Genomic DNA, 26,106 nt, shown 5'->3' with positions numbered 1-26,106 from the left:
TGTGTTCATATGATTAAAGCAAAGTCAAATCATTACTGCTCTCAGCCAGTATCATTATATGCTCAAACAGACCCTAGTCATAGACTCTAAATTACAATGTTTACTTTCTTTCTTAACTGATAGGTACTAAATGGAGGGAAGTTAGGCAAGCTGTAATGACTGTGTTATTTTTTGTTGGTGGTCATTCAAGGAGCAATTTTATATTGGAAAAAATAGCATTTAAAAAAAATCAGAACTGGAAGATACTTGTATAATGTTGACTTTGTTTACATTCATTTATATATCTTCATTTTAGATGATACTTCCCTCTCTAGAATTGTAGTAGAAGAAAACTAAATTGAAGAATTTCCTCACTTAGGAACATGGACCATATGTTCTGGCAATCGTGATATTTCCCCAAGTGTGGCGCTCTGATATTCACACACTACATTGGATGTATTTGTCTTTCCAAAGACATACTTGCCGTCAAAGAGTTGAATGCTGACCCTCACTGTATGGTCCCATCGCTCTCTCTTCTTAGCTGTTTTCTTCAGCTGTGAAATAGTCAGGGTTGATATTTCAGTTGTCTTTATATTTCAGATATGAATGGAGGCCAATCACACTTTTCAAATGTTTCAGATTGTTGGCACATTCATGCAGACATCACTTCCTAGTATTTGATTTACATTTGATTATTATTTTCTACACTGCATATTTGAATATGCTTTTTAAAAACGGGTTGGCAGCGCCTAACTTTCCAAAACCCTAAACACACATATTCTGAATGAATAATGTAAAAGGTGCATGGAAGAGTCTTTGCAGCTTTTATGACTCAGTTATATTTGCAGCTTTAGAATATTTGGATCACTTAAATGCATTTACAGTGTACTTGAATCTTTCATTGCTGTTCTCAACATCAGCTTGTAATGATTTAATAAGAGGCACTGTACAAAAGTTGCACCAGTTTCTTGGCCATTTAAAGTTGCCTTGTTGAGCTGCGTCTCTGTCGCATGCTCAGGGCTTGGTTATCAAGATTGCAGTGGGGACAGCAACTTTCCACCAGGTTGGCTTGGGGGCAGTCTGGTTTGCTGGAGTCCTTTCTGCCGTCTTCTACAAATTGCAGGGTATGGCTCACTTTTGTGGCTGAGACTTTTTAAAAAAATAAAATAAAATGGCCCTCTCAGCTGCTGCAGTGAGCTAGTATGCTGGTGATGTTCTTGATCTCACCAGCTGTTTACTTTTAGCACCTTATTACTGCAGCTTTGGGGCTTTTGCTTGCTACCGGGGCTTGGAAAGCACTTGGTGACACAGAGTTCCCTGGAAGCTCCTGAACTGAGCACTTACTGGACGGGCTGGACTCTGTGCCGCAAGTGGTCTCTTTGAAATCCTGTATTTATGAGCAAATATTTATCAAAATGACAGGAAAACCTTTTTAAAACCCGCAGCCAAGAGTCATTTTGAAAGTTGAGTAATCCATGTTTGCAAATATTCCAGCTGAAATAGTTGTTCTCTCCTATGCAGCTTTAATAGAAAAGGAAATTTTCTAGGAAAGTCCCCAGGGAAGTATTTTAAATAAAACGCAACATCCCTTTGGTATAAGTGAAGTTTATCTGGAATTTATTAAAGTAACTTTGTCAATAACTGGTGGCCCTGGGGTAGGCCAGTTGTGCATGATGGGATACCCATAGCCTATCATAACGCAATTTTATACTCATATTGACAAAATGATCTCTTTCTCACTAAATACAAACATGTGTAAGCCTTCAGTGAGCATCAGTTATACACCCTTAAGAAACTGGATGACTCTTAACTTAGTGCTGTTTTTCAGTGAAGACTGGGGTTAATAAAGGAGAGCATGTTTTAAAGAAATATGCTTTCACTATGTTATTTTCATCGGAAATGTTCAATTGCTACTTTTGAAATCTTAATATGTATTTTTCAGATATCCTGAATTTATTTCTTTGTCCTGTGGGGAGCTTGGGAGAAATGAATACGGATGAATTATTTCATAAAACATATGAAATGGCTGTAGATTGACAGTTAAATCTGTAATAGTGAATACATTCAATTTTCCCCTTTGTTCTGTCAGCAGTCACTTGTACTCTAAATGTCTATTTAATTTTTTAAATAGATTAACGGGAGATGTTTGCATTATTTGATTATTGAATTGAGTTTTCCAAATAATGGATTTTTTCCTCAAATATTTATGTGATCTTGAAAATGTTTTCCATAAGGGGAAAGTGCTAAAAGTGAAGGGAGAGCATATTTTGAGTGATCTGAAGTATACATGCGTAACACCTCATTTGAAATCACTGTACACTTGCATTTTGTTGGAGGAGAGAAAAAAAAAAAACAGTTTGTCATCTGTACTGCCTTCCAAAATTAGATTCAGATAATCCTACCTTTTTGAGTAAATAAGCGGCAGATTGGTCTTAAAAATGAAATTCAAGCAAGCTCTTGATATGCGATATAAAAAATAAATAAGCTAATATGTGAGCAACATGGAGCATTTCAGTGATAGATGATAATATAGATTACCTTTGTTGTTTACATAATTAGGCTGGGCAGGGAAGGGAGAGGGAAAAAGCAGCATTCGTGAAGGCTTTTGTTTGGTCCTGGGTGGGTTTTTTTTTGGGGGGGGGAGGTGGATTTTTTCTGTACTCCGTGTGTGTGGTTTGCCGTGCACGGATGAAGAATTGTATAGGAAATTTGCAGCTGCTCTAGTTATTCAGTAAGATTTGTATAAGCTGGCACAAGGGACAAAATTAGAGGGAACTTGAACCAGCGCCGTGCGGTTTATTAGCTAGGCAGCCATAATTTTGACCTTGCTGTGGGTTAAAGGACACAGACCTGCGAAGAAATCTGTTTATCATGTAGGGAATTCATGCCATCCCTGACAGTGTACAGTGAACAAGATGGATGATCTGCCAAATTGGTCCCTCGCATGGGTGAATCAGGGCAAATTTACAGTACAATTCCTTTGCTGCTCCTGATACAAAAATAACATTTGCTGGGTTTTATATTCAGTTGTATGATGACCTAGGGTGAAGCAGAGAAAAGAAATAAGATTTGTAGGATCCATATTGCCTTAAAGATTTATATGAACCTGGCTTTCCCTTTTTATCTGCTTCTTTTACATCTTTCCAAAACCACTGAGAAGAGTCCCAGTTGCTTGGTTTGAGAAAATAACTTTATGTAAGTGTGTCAGGGAACCTTTCTTAAACAAAGTATGGTAAAAGCTCCTATTAGCTTGAGTAACACCATTTTACCGTGAACCCTGCTTCATTTGAACCCTACTTTTACTAAAGCAGCGTTTTGCTATAGTATTTAGGCTATGCTTTCCAGGTTGCATGATCTGCCTGTTTTGCAATTATTTGACGGTGTTCTGGAAAATGAACAAACATGGAAAAAAAAGGTGGAATTTGATGCTAGCCATTGACTTGCTAGTGATAGGACCTGGCGCTGCAGAGCGAATTGCTGTCGCAGTGGCATCGCAGTGCTCAGGAAAATGCACAGTTGTGTTGCACAGACCAAGTTTTTTCTGTGGTATGGACTCCTGAGCTTCCTCCAGGGATCTCGAGATGAATCCACTGATGTATGAATCCGAGATACGTACAATAACGGTGTCAAGTAATGAGATGGGGACAGCAAGGAAGAAGTGATCCCACAGAAAGGAGAAAGTGGATGGAGAAATCTAATGTAGTCTTCATCATTTGTAGGGAATTGTTCTTCTAAAACACGTTCTCCACGGGGTGTTGCTTTAAAAGAAAAGTTCAGACTGTACTCCACCTTAGATGTTTGGATTTTCTGCGTGAGGTAGTTGGTAACTTCCATTTAAAGATAAATGTGAACTTATTAAGGGAAAACAATGTTTTGTACGGAAGTTACTGTTGTTGAAAAATTAACAGATTCAGAAAGCTTTCTTTCAAACAAAGTGCTTACGTAACAAATTTTGGTGTCTCCTGATCCACTAGCTATCTTTATGCTGGATTCTCTAGCATGTTATTTGATACAACATAACAAGATTAAAATACATCTTATAATTAAGTTATTTCTGGGCAAAGAGGAGATATGTGAAAATGTGATGCAAGTGATAAGAAACAGACTATGAAATCAGCAACATTCTCAAGATAAGCTGTATCATTTCTAGAAAATCCTTCACTGACACTACAGCATAGTGGTTAAGTGAGTTTCTTATTGGTCATAGGAAGATGTTTAAACTAGTCTGTAATAGTAGATGTAAGAGAATTCTAATAGGAAAATGTTGTGGAAAGCTAGACCGTGAGATTTCCTGACCAAGGAAATTTCTTGCAACCTTACAAAGTATTGCACTTCATTTATTTCTAATTTTATTTTTTATTTATATTTTGTACATCTTGCCTTTATGAGAAAGCAGAGATGACTCAAGATAAAATTGCAAAATAATTCTCTTTTTAAAAAGAAGCTTTTCAGTAACCAAGTCATAACAAGTAGCATTTTGCATGCTTAGGCATTTCTTTAAGTAGATAGAATTTAAATGAGAAGGAAAGTTAAATATCCTGCAATCAAAACATTACAGTTATGCTAAAGTGAGGTCTTTTTTTTCTTTTTTTTTTTAATTACAGAAAGCACTCCAAAGACTTCTGCCAGTTGCAGTCCTGCTCCTGAATCTCCTATGAGCTCCAGTGAATCGGTGAAGAGCCTGACCGAATTGGTACAGCAACCCTGTCCTGCTATAGAGACAAGTAAGGATGGCAAATCACAAGAATCTAGTGAGCCACCTGCCTCCGAATCCCAATCTACAACACCTTTGCCTCTGTCTGGCCACTCAGCCCTCAGCATTCAAGAACTGGTTGCTATGTCACCTGAATTGGATACGTATGGCATTACAAAAAGGGTCAAAGAAGTGCTGACGGACAACAATCTTGGTAAATTGCTTTATTCTCATATTTGTTGAAATAAAGAGGAAGTATTCATGCTCTGATTTTTAAGTTATGTTTCCGTAGACAAGGATACCTGGTTTTGGCTCTGGCCTAAACTTTAAACTGTTAAGAAGAATTTTTCGTAACCCAGTAGAAAAATCCTTTCAGATTGTAGTACTCTACTTCATAACAAAATGTCATCACACCCTTGCTCTTCTTAAGCTTTGCTTCTGGCTCACCAGCCAGATACTGCTCCCAGCTCCCTAAATTCAGTCTGGCAGGCTGTAAAGAAGACCAAAATCCCAAAGCCAGTGAGGTGTCCTCTTGAGAAATGCCGATTCCCCACTGCTTGTAGATTCAGGGCCCCAGCATTTTAGGCACAGGTGAAGTAAAGGAGTCCCAGCATGGTTGGAAAGGGAAGGGCATCAGAGGCAAAAGCATAGTGTGCCTGTAGAGCTAGAAGGTGAATCCAGACCTGGTCGAGGTTTATATGAACCTGTAGGTAAGTCTATGGGGTCATTTAGTTATTTTGCTTAGACACCTACAAAGCTAAGGCTACTTTTGCCTGCAGATGAGTTTTTGGGTGCCAAGTTAAGTATAATGTTGATACAGCTGACAATATTTGGAGTAGGCAAAGGGGATAACCTGATCTGAGTACAGGAGGTTTGGGAAATGCACACTTAATCTTTCCACAATGCCTCTGAGTAAGTTACTAGTTCTTGTCTGCTTAACACTTCCTTCCCTGCCAAGGCGTTGGGAAACCCTTAAGAGTTCTTTGAGATCTCTGGCTGGAAGGCAGTAAGGCTGCTCCAGTGCTACCTATACATGCTTCTGGTGCTTAGCATGGGATTCATCTCATCTGCGTTTAGACGTTCAAAGCAGATGTCTGAGATGGTTGGATGAATCACTCTCCAGAGGTGCCAGTTTCTCTCCATTCACTAGAGGGGGGGCCGAAATGATAAGCTTACATTTAGACTGATAATATTCACGTGAGAAGGATTCCACCTATATCATCTGAATGTTATAACTGTATAAGTAAAGAGTCCTTTATTTTAATAGAAGGGACCCTTTCTCAGCTAGACACAAGATAACAGGTGGTGTTATCTTAGATTTAAAAAATGGAAAAATTACTGGGGGTGGAGGGAAGGGAGGTGGCAAGTTCTCATTTAGCATGATTTGGGGGAAAAAAAGAAAGAAAGAAAGAAAATGATCTGATCTGATTCTGGACATACCCTGCCATGAGAGTGTGTTCCACTGAACCCAGCAGAATTACCCGCTCATGCACATTGGCGTGGGCAGACTGCAATTGCTTGTTCAGTGGAGTCAATGTAGAAATAAAGCCACAAGTCGTGGTAAGGGTTAGCAGGTTCAAGCCCCTAGTTTTTGGGCAAAATGCTGTTGAGTCTGTACCTGCTCTGGTGTTCCAGAGAGGTTTGAAAAGTATTTTTGTTTACATTTGCTTTGATGCCATTTTTACTTAGTCTTTTTTATTTCCCATGATTTTTGTTTTCCTACAGTGTGGCTGACAAGCCTAAAAAGCAGCAGAAGAGCCAGGAAATGTGCCCCAAACTCTGCATTAGGTGTGGAACCAGTTTCAATGTCTCCTTTTGCGCCCTCAGTGTGCTAGTGCACCAGATTGACTTGGTGCTCAGGTTTCTCTGTCTTAGGCCACAGGGCCTTGTGAACCTGTCCTAGGCCAAGTCTTAGCGGCTCGGTTGTTCAAATATTGTCAGCCGCTAAAGACCACGATTGCGTGAAACTATTTAAGATGACTTGGCAAACCAGAATGTATTTGGCGTGTCTCTCCTCCCATTCCTTTTAGTATTGCTAGCCCCAAATGTCATAGTTTTATATATGTCAGGACAACATGTCATTTAAATGCATAGGGAGGAAAATGCAATGAGCTTTTGAAAAATTGCAGTGTTGGGGGGATTTTGCAGGATGGGCCAGGACTAGCCATGAAGCTAGCATAATTTACAGAAAGTTTGGTCCATTAGGAGCTACATCAGTGGGAACATGCACAAAGGATATTAGGCAAAAAATAAGGGGAATTAAAAGAAGCTTTATGAAAACTGTTCCTAAAAATATTCAAGTTATTAATAGCTCTTTGGTGAAGATGGAGTGTGATACACCTACTCCCTCCTGAGAATGACTTCTAATGCATTCCTTGTCAGCTTGGGAGTCTTTCAGGTGTTTGATCCTGTCCTGCTGTATCCTGGAATAGAATAAATGGCACAAACATCTTTAGCTTTGCCCATAGTACCTACAGAACATGATGATACCTCCTTCCACTTCTGGATTTAAAATTTTTAGGCTGTAGTTTGAAGTTCATTTCCTTCAGCAGCATTGCTAGTACCTGCTCCGGGCCATTTATTTGTGACCCAGAATTGCTAATTCTTGCTGGTGTTCCTGTTCGTGTGTTCACACGATAAACCAGAGCAGGGAGTTGGTCTGAGTGTAAAGGGACCACCGTATTTTTGATAGATTAGTGAGACTTAGATCAGTTCCCTGCTCCAAATTACCGTGGAGCCACACGGGCGGTTGCGGTGGCCCTAAGGGCACAGCACAGCGGCCATGGGAGCTCTCATGGCCACTGAGAAATGCTCCTCACATTGCAGCCTCAGCACCCTGGGCTCGGCCCCGGTTCAAAACGGTGGGAAATGTTAAAGGCAAGTTGTTTACAAAAGAAAAAGAAAAAAGATTTTTAAGGTAGCTATCTTAGTGCGAATACTTACTTGCAACTAACTGGCCCTTTTAAAGCTAAATGGATAAGGCCTTGCTGCTCTTTTTAAATAGCATATTCAGATTTACAAAGAGAAGCAGGGAGTAGGTTAACTTTGGAATACTGATCATCCAAAATTGGCCCCGAATTACAATTTTTTTCCCTGATTTTCCTGATATTGAGGGTTTGAAAGAAAAGTCTGTATTTAAGCCATTTAGTTGAAAATCACGTATTACTTTGGAACTTAAGTAAATTGTGAATTTAGGTTTCTGTTTCATCTCTAAGAACCAAGCACAGGGTTAGTTTTAGAGATTATTAGCGGACTCTCTTGTTAACCCCGTCTTCACTTCCCCTCCCCACCTCTCATAATCTCGGCTGCTTCGTACAAAATTTCAGCAGGCCCCTTCATCCGAGGGGGGAACCCTGCAGCTTAAAACTGGTCCCACCACCCCTCCTCTTTCCTCCGCCCATGCAGGCGAAAAAACCCACAAGGCCAGAGTTAAAAAGGAGGAGGAGTTTCCCAAAGTGAGATGCCAGGGAGAGGTCTGTGGAATAGCTCTTTGCCGTGGTGCTTTCGCGAGGGAGCTTGAGGGCGGGCATGCTCTGCACAGCTGGAGCAGCACAAGCCCCCGCACATCTGTACCGGCCCCCGGAGCCAGGTGGTGCCACTGGCTAACGCTGCTGGCACGTGTAGGAAGCGGAGAAGGGCCTTCTGCTTTGCACGTTAGTGAGGGCATTCAAAAAGCTAAGGAACAGACACAAGACCCCGAGGCCTAAACTTGGTAGGTATGGAAAGATCTTTGGGTTACCTTGAAAATACATGATAGCTGCACTTCTATCAGAAATCGCCGGTTATGACTCAGATGACTTCAGGCTCAGTCTTGTAACAAAAGCTGTTACATATCAGGGCGGTTTAGCTTAGGAAGAACATTAAAGTGAAGGTTTTTAGGGAACCAGCTGCATGGTTGGGTTTAAACTCCACAGACATTTTCCATAGTCCTTATTAAGTTAAGATCTTAACTACATAAAATTGTTAATGCACACATAAATGATATACATTGAAAAGCATGTGTAGTTTCTACCATACTAGACTACAGCATTTTGAAAGACAACTAAGATATAGTATTCTTAACTAGAAGTACTGTAGAGGTTATTTAAAAAAAAAGTTGCTATTGTAAAATGTGATTATCTGCAGTTGCTAAAACACTGTTAGAATGCCAGTGATAACAGAACAACACAGAAAATATTTACATGTGTCTTTGAGGACACTAATAGAACTGTTGCTGAATGTTGTGTTGGTTTTGATTCACGGATTGTTTAAGATGTTTGTCTTATCTGGTTGCATTGAAGCTGTTACAGTACCTTCCCTCATAAGAACTAAGTAGCCTCACTGCTCTCCCCGAAGTTGCTTGCTTAGCTAAAAGTTTGGTTTATTTTTAATCTCATTAATTTAATTTTTTTTTTGCACACTGTTTCCACTGTAAGGTCCTGATCCCATAAGGTGTTGAGCTCCCCTCTTTGCCACAGTCAGATCCCAAGGATTAAACTAAAGCTTAATATTTACACCTTTAGTGGGGGGAGAGTTTTTATTCTTCTAAATGTTTCTTTGGGGTTTTCAAGCAATTCTGAAGTAAGAATAATTGGCGAATGATCTTATAGTCATGTTCTGCTGGGTTTTTTTGTTAGTCTTGTCTCTTAACTGAATGATTACATGTGATTTTCAATTTCGTATTAGGTCAGCGTTTGTTTGGGGAGACAATCCTAGGGCTAACACAAGGCTCTGTCTCAGACCTTCTGGCTCGCCCTAAGCCCTGGCACAAGCTGAGTTTGAAGGGACGGGAACCCTTTGTCCGCATGCAGCTGTGGCTCAATGATCCCAACAACGTGGAGAAGTTGATGGATATGAAACGAATGGAGAAAAAAGGTAACCTGGAGCAGAGTGCGGACTCGTGTTTTCTGTAGTTCAAAAATGACCATGTCTTTTAAAATACTCTATAAATAGTAAACAGGCAGCATTGATCCAATATTATGAAGGCTATGCAAAAGGGCTTCATGACAGCTTTTTCATAGCCTGATTTGATGCTAGCTTCAGGAGATCTGTCTTGAAAAAAACCCAAACCCTGAGTATTCGCCAGCTGTCAGGAAATCATGGCTAGATTCTCCTATAGATTAATTACTGAGGCCCTGGTGTATCACTGATAACTTGCCTTACCAAATGAGAAATGTGAGTTTGGGAGCTGGCTTTGGGTTATTAGTTAATAGTGCTGCAGCTGGTCACAGATGTTGGGCTGGAGTTGCTGTGCACCGATTCCTGAGAGAGCTTCTTGCCATCCAGCACTGACGGTCACTAGGAGGAAGGAAAAATGCAGCCTTTTTAAAAGGGTATTGAGAATCATTTGCTTAATTTAATTTGTAGCCATTATAGGGTTGGGGAAGGGTGATTGTGCTAAGAGAGGCTTGCCTAAAGAGGTTAGGTCACGAGTGTTATTATTGGGTATCTTACTAGGGAGCGTGTCCTGAGGATTTTAGCCTACTCTATATTTAAAATTCATCCCTAAAAAACAGGTTATTCAAAGCCCTGTTTTTAGTATGTTCATGTGATTCTGCAACAGAGAGACTCATAGGCTGTCATTATCAGCAGTTAACTAATTAATGATATATACATCTCTCAAGAGCTGTTCCTTAATGATATTAGTACAGACAGTATTAATCGTGTGCGGTGAAAGCACTGCTGTTGACTGATGTCCTGAAAGCATTAACACATTTGACCAAGAATTTTGTGATTATATTAAAAACTGTAGTTAGGTTGCTTCTGGGAAAAATAGCAGTCTTACAGCTTTCAAGAAGAAATTCAAATCCTTGTTATAGTAAATATGTGCAACACAGTGCAGTGCAGGATCTTATTGCAAATTGTGTACGAGCTTCCACTGGGAGTAAAATCCACTTGGGTTTCTCACTTACAACTGTAAACCAAAGGGAGCCATGATGGTTTTTTTCATATTAGAAATACGGCAGAAATAAAATTGTCAACTAGCGGGATTTTTATAGCTTCTAAGAGAATATCCCCCATAATGTAGGAAAATAAAATAAAGATAATTTAAAAGTAGTACTGACAATATCCTTCCAAAACTATTTTCTAAGCTGGATTCTTATCAAATACTGTGCAATACATATGCTGTATAGATGGCACCTGAATAGAGATAAGGCTATAAATCATTTGAGACTCTACTGAGCTCCTGAACTGTGTGAGTGCAGTCCTCATAGCAGAGCACTCTAAAGTGAATTCAACCCTGTATTTTCTGCAGAATCCTTTCATGCAGGTAAGGATTCTGTGATTTAACCTTTTAAATTGCTCTAGAGCCACATTAAGAATTTAACTTTCCCTTCAGCTAATGTCAGTTAAAGAACAATGCAACTGTATCTGTTACCAGTGAAACATTATTAACAATTACTTCTCTGCCACATTTTATTAAGGGAATAAATTGATAATTATGATAAAGGTGAGCTGCATATATCTTTTTTTTTCTTGCTCTTCTTCCACTCTGAAGTTTATGCTATAAATGCCCATTTTAAAAGGTTCTGAAAATTTGCAATATACATTAAGTAACCTCTTCGGAGGAAGACGGCGGTTCACACTCGCTAGGCTGAGACATTTTGCCCCACCTTTCCTGCCTTGGAAGACTTCATTCCTATTTCTCACAACCTCCCACTGCGTGCGCTGCTGGTAACATCACACTCCTCACTGAACAGTACTGAAGCCTGCTGTCAGGAGAAAATTTAATTCCCTTTATTTCCCCATTATTTCACTTTTTAATAATCTTGTTCAATACTGCATAAGACAAAAATTATGTTAAAAGGCGCTCTGTTTTACCTCAGTGGGCAGCCACTAATTCTGCAATGGCATCTGCATCATCTGTAGCTGAACACATGCTGGGGAGTCTTTCCGGAGGGACTTGGTGATGCTGGGTCTGCAGCAGCAAGAAATGAAAAGTAGTAAAACTCAGGGGATAGAGCTAACCTTGACAAGTTGATCTCAGATCCAGACCTTTCTCCAAGTTACATTTGTTTTTTTTCTTAGGTCTCCTGGGATGTGGAGACCAATCACAGACAAAAAAAAACTGCTCCAAGAATCAAGTCTGTTTGCAACTTGGATTCTTGTTTGAGCCTCTCTGTCACTGAAAATGTGCTGAATGATCTCCTTATGTTGTCTATGTTCAACACATATGTTTAAAATCAGAATTAAAAAGGAAGAGCTTTTTATGAACATCATCCAAAGTTTCTGGAAAATGCCATTAAAGCATAAAGCCTAGGCACTAGCTTAGCACATTGACAAGTGCCAGAATTGTGCCTTTGGCCCAGTGGAAGTTCTGATAATATATTTTCAACCAGAAAAATAATTGGTTATGGCATAACAGTGGGACATCTTTACTCCTAGGTTAGGGAGACGTTTACATTTATTCAGTTTGTTGCACTCACATGCAAGAGACCCAAAGAAGGCATTGCACCTTTTGCGATCCCAGAGTGAGGTTACAAAAGCAGAGGGAAGCCTCAGGCAGGAGATTTTTCCCGAGCTATTGCACAGGGCAGGCTTCCATGCTCTGCTGTCGGGTGCTTGGCCTGAGCTGCTTGTATGAGTCTAAAGATGGGAGCTCTGTGCTGCCACAAATGCCATCCTCTGGAGGACAGAGATTCTGAGCGTCCGCATGCATGGGTGTCTGGTGTTAACTCAGCCGCCTGACCAAATTCCAGAAACCCTAGTTCAAGATAGCTTAAACACCTTTTCCATCTTCCATGCGATGGTCTGTTTTGTCTCATGTCCTCTTCTAAATTGCTGTGCATTGCTGAAGTGATAGATGCTGCCTTTCAGGCCTGGTGGTTGTGTTATTGAAGGAGACGAGAGTACCGTGTGCATAGTTGGAACGTCAGTGCAAGTTTGAAATAACACCAAGGAGTCTTTGAGATTGAAGACCTCGTATAAATTTAAGATTATATTGCTAGAATGATTAATTCCGTGGTTGAAGGCTGTAACAGTTCCTTGAATGCTGCAAAAACAGGGCCAAAAGGTCACCTTGAAATAATGTGTTTACCAGTAATCACTTTGAATCCTACATCTTGTGGAACAACTTAAATAGATGACTTTTTAATATAATTTATTAGAAAAAAAATATAGAACAACTTCCTTTTTTATAGTTATTTCAAACATGTGTAGGACTGTATCGTGGCAGAGTGATGGATCATGAGCAACTTGCATTCTGTTCCATATCAGTGATCTTACACAGTAGGCAATCCACAGGTAATCTGTCATATTCAAGAAAAACAAAATGAGGGCCATGCAGATACCCCCAAAGGTTACAGAGTGTGTTCAAAATTCACTTCCATGATAGTATGACACAGCATAAAGGTCGCACTGGACCGAGAGGATGGGATGATGAAACCCACTGGAGACAGCAGACCTAGACAGTCCCTTGGGAGCTCTGCCAGGGGAAGTTGGCTGGTGTGAGAAGGGTTTTCAACATTTTAGTTAGTTTAATTGCATTGAATTTTTATTCTTTGTGCACCCTCAGCTTAAAAGCAGAGCTGCGGGGAGAGAGAAATTTGTTTTATGAAGGATTCAATTGCTGGCCCTTGTGACGTGCTCCATGTTGCTCTCTGGCTCCGATCGGAGCTCCTGGCTGCTGGAGATGTAGTGCCTGCTTGACTGATGTCAGCCTGGTGTAATCTGGAACATAACAGGCGAGGTTATCAAATTGCAGCTCTTGAATACCTAAACTCTTAAATATCTAGAAGGTATTTAACAGGCCATTAAATATTTTATTGGCAAGATTCATCTGTATTTGCTGTTTGCAGCCCCCTCATTAGCCATGCTGGTGCGTGATACCACCAGGTGTGGTAAATCCCACCTCCCTTGGCCCAGCAGAAATCAAGTCAGTGACACCATTTGCTGGGACTCTTTTTTCTCGATGGATTTGGCAGGATAATTCAGGCCCCGGCGGGGAGGAGAGTCGGCGGCGGCGCAGGCTTCTGCCGTCAGCCTCGCCGAGCTGCATCAGTGCAGCAAGGGCTTTCTTAAAAGCGTATGCGTTTTTAAAAGAGCCTTGCGCAGGGGAGGAAGATGCTGTGGGCTGTTTTTCTTTCATAACCTGTCAGCGCTGTAGCAAGGAAAAAGCAACGACCGCCTGCCGGGTTACTCGGACGGCCGTCGGGATCGCGCGGGCTCCAAGCGCCATCGTGTGTCGGCCGCGGTTGCGGCTCCCTTCAGCCGCCGCAGCCGCGTTTTCAGTTCAGAGGGAGGCCTTAGGTCTTAGGAACCAAAAACATTTAAGTTGAAACGACATGTAACTGGCCTAATCAGGTGCTTGTGTGGAAGCGCGCTCCTCGTGAAAGAGGGAATTTGAAATAAGTCGTGTTAACCGAACCCTTTTATTCGTGTCCCGTATTCATTGAAAAAGCAGAAAACTGACAGGTTTCCAGTCAATTTACCCTCTTCCCTTTCCCTTCTTTCTTCTTTTTCTGTCTCTCGTATCCTTCCCGCGTCGCTTTCCTCTCATCTCTGATTGCGCCCGTTTCGTTCTGTTCTCTCTGAATAGTCCACCCAGGCGTTCACAGCCTGTCGCCTTTGCGTTTATTCCGCGTTCATCGATTTTGTGTCTGCGCTCGGTTGGGGCTGATGTGCCGCGCTTCTCTTGCAGCCTACATGAAGCGACGGCACAGCTCCGTCAGCGACAGTCAGTCCTGCGAGTCCTCGTCGGCCGGCATAGACTACAGCCAGGGAGCCAGCCCGCAGCCGCAGCACCAGCTGAAGAAACCCCGTGTCGTGCTGGCGCCGGAGGAGAAGGAAGCTCTGAAACGAGCCTACCAGCAAAAGCCATACCCATCACCAAAAACCATTGAGGAACTCGCGACGCAGCTCAACTTGAAAACCAGCACGGTGATCAACTGGTTCCACAATTACAGGTACGCGTCCCTCCCGAGCTCTCCCGCGAGCGCTGCTCGTGAAGCTTTCGTTTGATTTGCTGCGGCAGGGTGCTGCTCTGCTTCAGCAGGCTGTATCTGCTTCAGCCGACGCTGCGCAGTTGTGCAAAATGAACCCTTTTGCCAGCAGGGAAGGTCTAACTGACAGTGATGCTACAGACTAATTTTAAGTCGTCCCTGAGGAATAGAAATATTCACATATTGGTGTAAGTGGTGCTTTTGAGCAGAATTCCTGTTGTAGTAAGCAAGACTGGTCTTTCTTACATGCATATGCAGACATGTATATATGCCCATATACAGTATGTATAAAATATGTTATGCCTGGGCCATTTTGGGGGGGGGGGGGTGTTTGGAAGCGTCCTTTACTGGATGGCATCAGAATTGCACTCTTTTCATCATACATTCTCCAGGCATGAGAACAAGAAGAGGATTTTCTTTCAGCTCTTGGGCCAGTGAGCTCTGAAAATAGGGAAACCTATGTGCTGTATCTCTGAGAAGTTCTGCACAGTCACGAGGGACAGAGAACCGATAACCCTGAAGTCAGATGTGAATAGAGATTTATTTCATTATCATGATTCAACCATTGAGTCATACTGAAATAAATTAAGATTTCGGTTTGTTTAGTTCCTTTCTCATATTAGAAGGAACCTTCCCAACATCTGCACAGTTGAAGTAGGTTTGGCACCAAGACACCAATAAAAATAAACAATGCTGGAATGGCTTGTAAGAATTAGAAGTATTTGAATAAACATATTTTTGGCTGTGCTTGGGATTGGGTATCTTAATTAGTTCAGCAGACTTTTCTCCAAGAAATTTGTGCTAATGAGTTTTGAACAGGTACAGTTAAGATACCAGGTTTAAAACCATTCTGCTCCTTCACTTGGAGCCAGTAATGTTCCTAATTACCATAACAGTTGATTGTTAAGCTTGTTTGTTTTTAGAAAACTGCTAATTTTAAAAGGGTATTTTCCACTTTAGCCTTTCTGAACTTTTAACAGGGGAGTTACTGAAGCAGAAGAGGCACAGTCTAAGGAGATATCTCAGAAGTATTACATACAGGAGCAAAATAATATGTTAAACAATGGAAAACTTGTAAATTATAACCAATGCAACATACTTACACTGGTTTTCACTGACTTGGATTTGCTACTGAAGCAGTCTCTTTCACTGTTCAGACTTCTCCAAATACAGACTTCTCTTGCAGTTCCCACTTCTCGGCAATTATGCACAAGTTGGAGGAATGCCTATGAAAATATGTTCCCTTCGGCCTGACAGCAAAATGTGCTGTTCTCACTTACGCAGCCGAATGAGGGAACACTGGTGGCATGTGTCATCTTCCTCATTACCATGAGTTCCCCTGTTTAGGCATGCTGTGAGAAAGCGTGACAAGTCATGATTGATCAGCGTGTTCAGCCACACCAAGCTATACATTAATGTAGACTAGCTACTGACAGTTGTATACAAAATAAAAAATGTAGAAACAAGGTGCTATAAGCTGGTGGGCAGCACAGGCCTGATAGCACTAAGGGATCTGGGCCTGCTCCCAGATGTGCTGCTGAGTCTGCAGGACCTCCAAGAGCTGTTTCCAGCCTGGTGGAGCCCAGGGTGGCTCTGAGTGGTTGCCACCACTGAAAACTCAAACCGTGTGACTGTTCTTTTCTGCAGTGCATGAATTTTCATAGCTTTCATGCGTGAAATACTCTTAAATCCTTAGCAGGACATCTCTAAAGAGATACAAGGTTCATGTACTATTAGGGGAAGAGGGTCTGACCCAGTGTTCCTGTAGCCCAGTATACTATCTTTGATGGTGGCCCATGGTAGATGCTGAAGGAAAGGTCTGCTCTGTGCTGCTTTAGTGCATTTGGTGATGCTTTTGTCAGTATGTCTTTTTAGCTTCCAAATGTCTTTGGCTTAGGGCTTTTCTGAGCCAGATGTTGTATCCGTATTGTGTTCAGTAATCCATGATGGCTTTCCTTCCTTGAATTTTTCTAATTGCTTGTTGAATCCATTTATATTTGTGACCTCCACAACATCCTGTGTCAAGGAGGTCCCCAGCTCAGCTATGTGCTTTGTCAAAAAGTTCTTTCCTTTGCTGTTTTAAACCTGCTGGCTGATAATTTCTTTGGGTGTTCTTCAGTTCATGTATTGTAAGACATGAATAGTCTTTCCCCTGTTCATCTTCTCCCGGCCACACTTAATTTTATTTCTGTTATATTCTCCCTCAGCCATTTCTCTTTGAAGCTGAAGAGTTTTCATACAGGAGCAGTTCCCCATCTCAGAGCTAGTTATTCTTCAGTATAACTTTTTCTTCAAAGTAACTTCACGTGAGACAGGGTACCGGTTTGGAAAAGTTTGTCTTCCTACATATAGGCAATCTTAAAATATCAGAGAGAGATTATTTCTTAGAAAGAGCCCAGTTTCAAAAGAGAATCCCTTGAGGCCTTTATTTCAAGTGTGTAGTAGTTTGTTACCATGCTATCTGCTTTCTTAATACAGAGCCTGTACGTATCAAGACATTTCCTTCTCCTTCCTCCCTCTTCTCCGCCCCCAAAACTGTGCTGTTTCTTTGGATGCTGTCTCTTGGGAATCCTGTTGCAGTGATGCTTTTCCTTTGGAATTCAGCCTAAACCTCACTTTCCAAGGGTGGTTGCTGCATTAGAATCTACCTTTTTATCTACCATATGGGAAGTGTGCACTAACATTTATTCGACATAGCAAAAGAAACTTTAAAAAATCCTCAGCTGGAGAAGAAATAATTCACTTCAGAATATAAACAGGCATCAAGGATTTTGCAGTGTCTGCAAACTCAACCCAGTCTTTTACTTTGCATTTACACTGATTGCAGAGTTCTGGGAACATAAAAACAAGAATATACGTTAAATTGCACTTCTTTGCATTAGTGAAGCACTCACAGGATCCATCCGAGTATGAAGCTCCTTTGTCTATATAAAAGAGTAGGAGAAAGGAATTGTTATCCCACATCAGATATGGAAACTCTGGCACAGAGATTTGGTAAAGTCATGGAGGTATCGCTGTAGTGGCACTGGGAATTAAACCCAGCTTTCTTGAATTATAGTCCAGTGCTCTTGTATCCTGAATTTCATTGCTCCTAGTCTGGACTTATTTTTCAGTGAACTGTAGCATTCTGCTTGTTTAGATGTGTTGCCAGAGTTGTTTAAAGGCTTCTACAGTGAGCTCCAACGTATACCCCTGGAGAACTCTGATATTTGAGTTGCACTGATGAATGCCTTCAGGACGTGTTGATGTAGTGGTCAACACCTTCCACCGAGAGGTGCGTTCCCTGGAATTCCCTAACCACTGTCACCAGGTCTTCTTTGCTCTGGGGATTTAGTTACTACGTTAATCAGGAGACAGATTAGATTCCAGGAGCAATGCGTTCAGTGTGAAGTCCAGGGATTTCCACAGGCCATCAAACTTGTTTTCTGTAGAGCAGTGGTCAGATATTTGATGGGCTGGAAATGCAGTATTTTAAAAGCCATTCAAGCACAATGCTCTTACCCGTTTCCTCTCCTGACTTGGGGAATGTTACCAAAGCAGTATGTTCTGGATCAATGTCCGTGCCGGGAGATTACAGACATAAATAGAGCCTGATAATCGATGTTGCAGAATGCATGCTATTAATGTTAATAGAAAATTAACGTTAGCACCTGTGGTCTTCTGTTAGATGAATAATATTCTCCCAGGGAAAATCACAGACCCCCTAAATCCTTCAAAAGTGCAGAGTCAGCAATTACTGCTGAAATACTCTGTTAAATTTGAAGTAAGTCAATAATACCATTAGCTCCAAATACAGTATTCTGATGGTGTTCTGCTTTTATCTTGAAATTTTCCATCATGTGCTAGCTTTTGCAGCAAGTCTAGGTGAAAATGAAAATTCCTTACAGGCATTGGTGTTGGGACAGTGTTTCATTTGCGATTTGGAAGACACTGTAGAGGTGAAAAAAAAAAAAAAAAAAAAAAAACAGTGTTTAATAAAACAAATAGTGTTTTCTTCATTCTCAAAGATACACTTTTGCTAAACCCTTCCTGTGTCTATAGAGTCTTTCCTGACCATAGGTTATTGAAGCTCCATCTTGGTTGCAAATTAACATCTGTGCAGCAGTCATAAAGGGACAGAGCAGCAGAGAGAAACAGTTGACCTAGACCCTAAGATTTTTTTCAAGAACTGTTCAATTATGCTTGTAAGGACCGTGGAAACTGCTAAACAGAGAAGGAAGGGGGAGGAAAAACCCAAGTTAAATGACATAGGCAGTATGTTGTTTGGGGATTATTACACGCTTCGTGTAATAGGAAGCGCAAGGTGGAACACAGGGCAATTTTAACCACACGTGAAGTGCATTAATTCCCTTGCAATGCACTGCTTGCTGTGTCACTATTAATGTTCTGAAATCGATTTTTTAAATAAGAAAATAAGGCAGAAGTCAGACTAGCTCATAGACTGACAAGCTGTCAAAAGGCTGCACTTCCCTGAAGCAGATTCAGAATGATAGACTTTGTTCTCATCCTGGTTTCTTCTTGGGTTTTTTTTTTTTCCAGATTTTTTTCCTTGTATGTTTTTTGTTTAGACAAACCATGGCTCCTTTTTAGCAGGGATCTGAGCTCTGTTGCATTTACAAGCTGTTTTCCTCTGGATCTACTAAAAATGTATTCATACTTTAAAATCATCCCTTCTGTGGAACAGTGTCTTCTAAAGTTTCATGTTCCTGGTGTCAAAGTTTCAGTGAGAATGGGAGACGGCAGAGTCATCTCTGTCCCTTAAACCATGTCCAGGGCTGTTGACGTTCAGCACAGAAGTATGCATGTTACTTAAATTTAAAAGTGTAAAAAAGGAAAAATGATCTCTCCTTGCTTTCCACCAATCATTTTAGTACAATTTAGTTATCTGGGTAAAGGTTATGTATTTGCTTTATAGCCTAATGTCAGCAGTGGTTATTAGAATAGACAATCATAGGAAGTCAGATTAACAATAAATACGCAAAGTATGGGTTGAATTCAGCTGGATTAATCTCAAAATTAAGTGTTGCTGTATAGTGAATATTTGCAGTCATTACTAAAGATGGTATTCTGCTCAAAATCCCTGAAACAAACACCCTTCCTCGGTACTGCCCTGCGGAAGAGTTCCTACATGGAGCTAGATTTTGCAGACTGGGTCCTTTCTAGCACAAGAGACTTAAAAGCATGTGTGCGTGGCCAGGGAAAATGAAATTAAGGGCATCTTGACGATGCTTTACGTTCTCTCAAATGCCTCTTTAGCCGGTCCTTTGAATTTGAATGTGTGAACACTTCCACCGACCCAGTTTGGCACATCTGTCCCGCAGCCAAGGAAAACCGGCTTAGTATGAAAGGGTGTTTTTTAGTTTTCCTTGTTGGTACTGCAGTGCAAGCAGCCAACAGCAGACTTACCCTTCCTTTCCTGTGTCTCCTAGATCTCGCATCCGTCGAGAGCTGTTCATCGAAGAAATCCAAGCGGGAAGCCAGAGCCAGGCTGGGGCGAGCGATTCTCCTTCGGCTAGAAGCAACAGGGCGGCGCACAGCTCGGAGGGGGACAGCTGTGACGGCGTGGACGCCGAAGGCCCACCTGAAGGGAAGCCGAGTGGCCCGGAGGCGGATGAGTACAGCAATGCAACCACAAAGTCTCAGGGAGGGCCAGCAGAGTCGGCTTTCGAAGCGGGGGAAGAGGCACTGCAGGGCGCCAGGTCTTCAGAGAAAAGCGAGTCATTCCACTTGGGAATGGAGAGCCTGGAGGATACTGATGACGAGGGCAGGCTCAAAGCGCCGCGGCAAAGCTCTCCACCAGGATCTCAGCGTTCAGGAGAAAGTCTGGAGACACTGCCAAACTCTGCTACGGAAGGGGATGCCTCTACCTCAGCTGCCTCCACCTCAGTCCTTACAGGGGAGAGCTCCTACAAGCCGAAAGAAAGTTCGGAGAAAATTCCCAGTGTGCCAAGTACGAGCTCGACGGTGGCCGCAGGCTTGCAGAAAGCCAACTCGATTCAGAGCTTGTTCAGCTTCTCGGAGGCGGCGAGCTCCAAGAACACGCGAGACAACTCCTTGAGGAAAAAGAAAGCCGCAAACTTGAACAACATAATCCACCGCTTGGAGAAGGCCGCTAGTCGAGAAGAGGCCGTCGAGTGGGAGTTTTGAGATTAAACTCACCCAACTCTAGAGAGCTGGGCAAGTTAAACTGGACCTCTACTGGTTTTATTGTGTTGCGCACTTACCGCCCTGCGGGCCACAGGGCAAAAACGCCATAGGCCAAGGTGCATATAGAAAACAAAAAAAAGGAGCGTTAAGCCCAATTTATGTTTGTGTTTTCGAGGAAGAAAACTGAAATGTGTAGTCAAGCTTTTTTGTACCCTGAAGTGTTTTTATTATTGCCCTAAGTGATTTCCACAGTTTCTGGAATAACTCATACAGCTTTGCCTTGTGCCCTCCTCTTTGGTGTGGGCTTTAAAAAAACAAAAACGTAAAAAAAAAAAAAAATCGAACCCACATATTAAAAGGGGGCTTTTTATCTGCCATCTAATGGCTACAGAGCGATAATACACTATTATCTTCTTAAACCAGGAAAAAAGGGGAGATTTTTCAAAAAAAAAAGAAAAAAAAAAGAAAGTTTTTTGTAGCTGTTCAGTTGCCACTAAGAGATTGCACAGTCAACCGACTCTAAACACACTAGTTTGGATTCCTACATATTTTCAAGAAAAGAAAAGAATCTTGTTGTTTGAAACTTTGAATTAAAAAGAAAAAAAAACACATTTACTCCACATATTTTTTAACAAAACAAAAAAAAAAGTCACATCAGGAAAATATCTTAATTTGTGGTAGCTGACTTAGTGTTTTCTTGTAAGTGAAATAGAATATTGACACGTAGTGCACATTGTTTCATAGCTTTAACTGATTCTGGTCTTTTGCAGACCAGAATTTGTTTAATACACTCCATTTTAGGCCAAATCAGGACAAAAAAAAAAATCTGAATCTAGGTATTTTATAATCTGCTTTTTAACCTCTAACCACAGAGCACGCTGATCAGACCTCATATCTGGGAGGTTTAGGAGACAACTTAGAACAGCCTGTACTTGATCATTTCACTCGGTTTGCCGTGTACCGAATTTCCTTTCGTTAAAGACAGATAGCTCAAAAAAACGTTGGCCAGTAACATTTCAGCCTGCTGCTTCGGGGACGTATTCTGTAACCCGAAGTGTCGAACTTACCTGGAGTCAATTTAAGTATAGTTCAGGTGTCCATTTGCTGTCACACACCACTAAGAGGGGACTGGAGCTGCCGCAGGTAGAGAATTTTTCCTGCTGTGGGTGGCCATTTACTGACTCTCTTCCCACCACAAGCACTGATTTTAAATACGTTTTAGTTGTGGGAAGCTTATTTCTGTGTGGAAAAAAGAGTACATGGCAGTGACCAGATGGGCTCTTACCAAGACGTACGTAGCCCAAACTCCAAACCAAAACATTCGCGCTCTCGAGTCCCAGTCTAGACTATTCTGCCCTGCAGAAATCCAGCCTTTTCCCATTATTTTATGCACAGGTTAGGGCTGATCAAAGTACAAATCAAATTCTAACTTGTCTCTAACTCCTCCTGTTGTCTATATGTATATGCGTGAGCATAGAGGTGTGTGGAAGGATGTGTGTGCGTGAGTGTGTGCGTGCAATTTTATACGTCTGTGTATTTTCTTACGTACTTGTGCACACATAGAGTGCATTACTGCCACCTTTTTTCAATAAGCTGTTTTATCAGTTATGGCTTCTACAAGTTTGCTAATTTAGACTCCTTTATTGCCATATCTTTAAAACTAACAATAGATGATTTCGGAATATATATATATATATAAATATATATATATATAATTTTTTTTTGCTTATTTATAGGTGCTGTATTTTATTATCTGATTGTTAGGAAGGGATGAAAGGGGGCAAATATTCTTTAGAGGGATAGACTGCCGGCAGTATTGGGTATAATTTACAAGATGTAGTTGTCATACTGTATATTATTGATTGAAGACTTTTTGACCGTATTGTGTATCATTGAACTTTTGTCTTAGGTCAGCATCTTTTTGATGACACTTTAATGGTGCATTCATTACTTCTTAAGTTTAATTAATATTACTTTTCTGATTTTGGGGGAGGGAGGGTTGGGGAGAGGAGTTCCGACTTTAAAGGTATGTTCCCAATATTACACCTCAGTGTGCTTGTATTAATTCATTAGTAGGATTTTTGACTGTAAGATGTGAAACCACATTTCTTGCATGATGTTTTAGAACTTATGTATTTCATTTACAGTCTCTTAACATGCAACAGCAGCACTTAGCGCAAGTTTTCACAAATTAAGAATCAGTACACTAAAACCAATCCTTTTCATGATCAAGAAAAGAAGGCTCTAGGAGGCTGAAAGGCAGGGATTTATTTCCTATATTTACTGTTAGTTGTTTCAGGATACCTCCTTGGGTAATTGGGGACTTGTGATGCAAAACTAAAATTGAGAAACAGAGAGAGCAACTGCCCCTTTCTGTGACGAGCTGAGGAGACAATTTTTTCCTAACAAACCCCAGTAGATGAGAGCACTTGCTGGAAGCAGTTACGGCTTCTTCTTCTCTGGGATAGAGTTAGTCTGGGAGAACGGCTAGCAAGGAAAATAACATGGTGAATCCAAGTGTTACCTCCCTGCATCCGTACAGTGTTCCGGTTTGACTTAGAAAGCACAGTTCCACCTATAAATGCACGTCCTGTTCAAAATACGCATACCTTAATACAAGTCATAGCAAGATGTGTCTTCAGCTAAGAAACAGAATTTCTTACTAGAAGACCCAGATGTTTTCTTACGTTCTTTTTTCTTTTTTTTTTTGCTGTACTGTTCAAGTTGGGGGGTTGTTGTTGTTGTTGTTAATCTAGGCAATGCATTTGCCAGTCCTTCTGCTGTCCTTTTTTGCTAATTTGAGATCCAGGTGCTTGATGCAATGAAGTGGTTATATTCTTCTTTCTTGATAGCAGTTTTCTTCTGGTTTATGATTTTTTTTTTTGAATTAATATTCCCCAAACTATTCTTGTGCCTGTGTCTATATGATTGCATTCCATAATGCTTACTGAGAGCTCTGGCTGCATAACAGAACTGCAGAACTGTATTCGCAGGATGAACACAAATGCAGCATTTAAGGTCAATCTCTCTTCTTAATAAGCAATACGTAAGTGCCTTGAAACTTATATCTTTTCTTCTGTTTGTTTTTTGTGTTGCTTTTCAGGTTTCCACTAGCTCTTTAGAATTCTTTAGTGTCTGCCCGGTTTTTAATGCTATAACGGTTTTTTAAAAAGCATATCTGTAGCTTGCCCTAGAGGAAATGTTTCCTTTATAACACTAACTGTTAATTCCAAGCTCCATTATTACATTTGAATCATGCAATTTTGCTGGATAAAGACAGCATTCATAAGTCAGAAGTCACTCCGTCCTGCCAAGGGTTGTCACTGATATCTATTATGAAATTAATCAAATAAAATGCTGTCAGTATTTCCTATATTTTTGGCACTTTATTAATGGCTTAGCTCTTTTTGTTGTTTCGTATTTAATGATCTGCGTTGAATGCGGATTAGACAGCTAAGATGCTATTGCAGTGACCCCAGTCCTCCAGCTGGGAGCCTCTTTGGCGTTCCCTAGTCACCAAGGTAGTTAAGGGCACGGACAGATGTACGCTCTCAGATCGGATAGCTTAAGTTATGTTCCCAGCTGTTTGTTACCGATCTTTAGCCAAGGTCACAGCTGCTCTTCTCTTTCAGTGGAAAGCAAAACGGATTAGCTTAGCCCGCTGCTGCGATTCTCCTTTTGGAGATGAGCTACCTACTAGCTTTCCAACCTGGCAAAGACCTTCCTGGTTTGGAGACGTGACTTCAGCGAGGTTGAAAGCTTTTAGCTGTATTTCTAATCGAATGTGTCATCTGAAAGTAATGCTTTCAGGAAAGTGTGTATTGGAATAACTATTTTCCTTGATTAAAAGAAAAGAAAAAAAAAGAGGAGAAGAAATTCCAAAGAGTGACATTGTGACTTTTTACCCTCTTCAGTCACTGATTAAAGCCAAAAGGTGTAAGGCCGTTAGGCTCTCGGGATGGCACGGGCTAATCTCTCGGGGAGTCATTTTGCGAGCACACAACATGGAAATAGAGCACTTGCCGAACACTTTTCTTTTCCTGATAGATAAAAGCACAGGTAGACTCTGGCTTTGCAGGTTTTCTGAAAACTTTTTTTCTTGAGGTTCTTTGAAAGCATTTTTATTTTCTTTCTGATCCCAATTCCTTGCTCTTACTAAAGCAGTGGAGGAAGGGCCTAGGCTATTTTAACATAAATACTGCAGTTAAAATTGTCATTTTTCTTTCTGGTTGGTTAAGGAAGAGAAAAAGGATCATACTTTGTTTAGCTAAAAGCAAGTGAAGAATATCCCTTGGCGGAGGGCAGATACAATGTGATTGTCATTATACTGCCATTTTTGAGGATACAGATTTCAGCCAACAGAATTGCACAATCTCATTGGCAGAAATGTTTTTAATTACAGTTGCTGTTGATGCCATAGAATTTGACCATTTCATTTAATTCACCTGTAAAATGTATTATAAATGCCACTCTTTAAGGGAACCTGTATCAGTGCAGTCTGCCCATATCGTGAATTAGTGGGTCCTTTAATAATAAACTCTTCACTGTAATAAGAAACATCTATCTTACAGTTAAAAAGAAAAAACAAAATTGTGTGCCTTTCTCATTAGTTAAGAGATCTTTGCATTATTTTTATGTAACCTTTTCCTTTGGGAATGGTGAGAGGGGGTTAATGAACACTACGGAATTCTATGCAATATTCGCTGATCCAATTACTGAAAAGTTACTGTTTTCAGTCCTTTACCAGTAGAAGTAGGAAGCCAGAGAAGTGCATCATTCTGGTGATAACTCAAATTCTAAAGCTGATTAATTTACATACAATAAAGTTGAGGGAAATTGTGACCAACTAATGTAATGAAATAATGGAAAATGCTAACAGTGATTGCAGTCCCCACTAGCACAGTTGCAGTCGGGGGTCTGTCATTTGCCATCGTAAAATTACTACTTCCAAGTAGTTGAAGAACTCATGTGAAATAAAAATGCTCTTGGCAAAAACAGGGCAGGTTAGAAAGGAAAAAACATTTTGACGTATATAAATTATGAAAATACATGAAAGAAGGTAATTGGGTTTGGACACTTCTTTGCACTTAAATCCAAAACAGTTTCTTTATTTAAACTGACACATTGCAGTAATCTGGACTAGTGCCTTTAGCAAGGTTGCAGAGAGATCAATAATCTTACTTAGCAGAGCAATTTGTTGCAAACAGAAAGAAAAGTAGTGACATTTTTAACATGCAGATGGAGGGCACTATTTTTGCTTCATTTTTGTCTCCTTCTAACAAGTGAGTTTCTTAAATTGTCTTTCTTGCTTGCCTCCCTCAGGGTACATATCCCAGAATATTCTCTGTCTTAAAACCACTCCGTATG

At 40.8% G+C, this 26,106-nt stretch overlaps 1 protein-coding gene across 1 annotated transcript in view; it reads left to right on the top strand.

The window, feature by feature from the left end:
• Positions 1-20,868, top strand: part of CUX1 (cut like homeobox 1) — a gene marked incomplete at its 5' end in the record, with an annotated part of 245,024 nt that extends 224,156 nt beyond the window's left edge. Inside the window, 4 exons of the mRNA XM_026063632.1 lie at positions 4,584-4,886; positions 9,338-9,526; positions 14,292-14,556; positions 20,022-20,868. Of these exons, the coding sequence (XP_025919417.1) occupies positions 4,584-4,886; positions 9,338-9,526; positions 14,292-14,556; positions 20,022-20,739 (1,475 nt within the window). The remainder of the gene's footprint in view (positions 1-4,583; positions 4,887-9,337; positions 9,527-14,291; positions 14,557-20,021) is intronic.
• Between the last annotated feature and the right edge of the window lie 5,238 nt (positions 20,869-26,106).

This window comes from Apteryx rowi, unplaced genomic scaffold (assembly GCF_003343035.1).
Source record: "Apteryx rowi isolate R43461 unplaced genomic scaffold, aptRow1 scaffold_20, whole genome shotgun sequence".
Taxonomy (NCBI): domain Eukaryota; kingdom Metazoa; phylum Chordata; class Aves; order Apterygiformes; family Apterygidae; genus Apteryx; species Apteryx rowi.
This window is presented reverse-complemented; position numbering and strand designations above follow the sequence as displayed.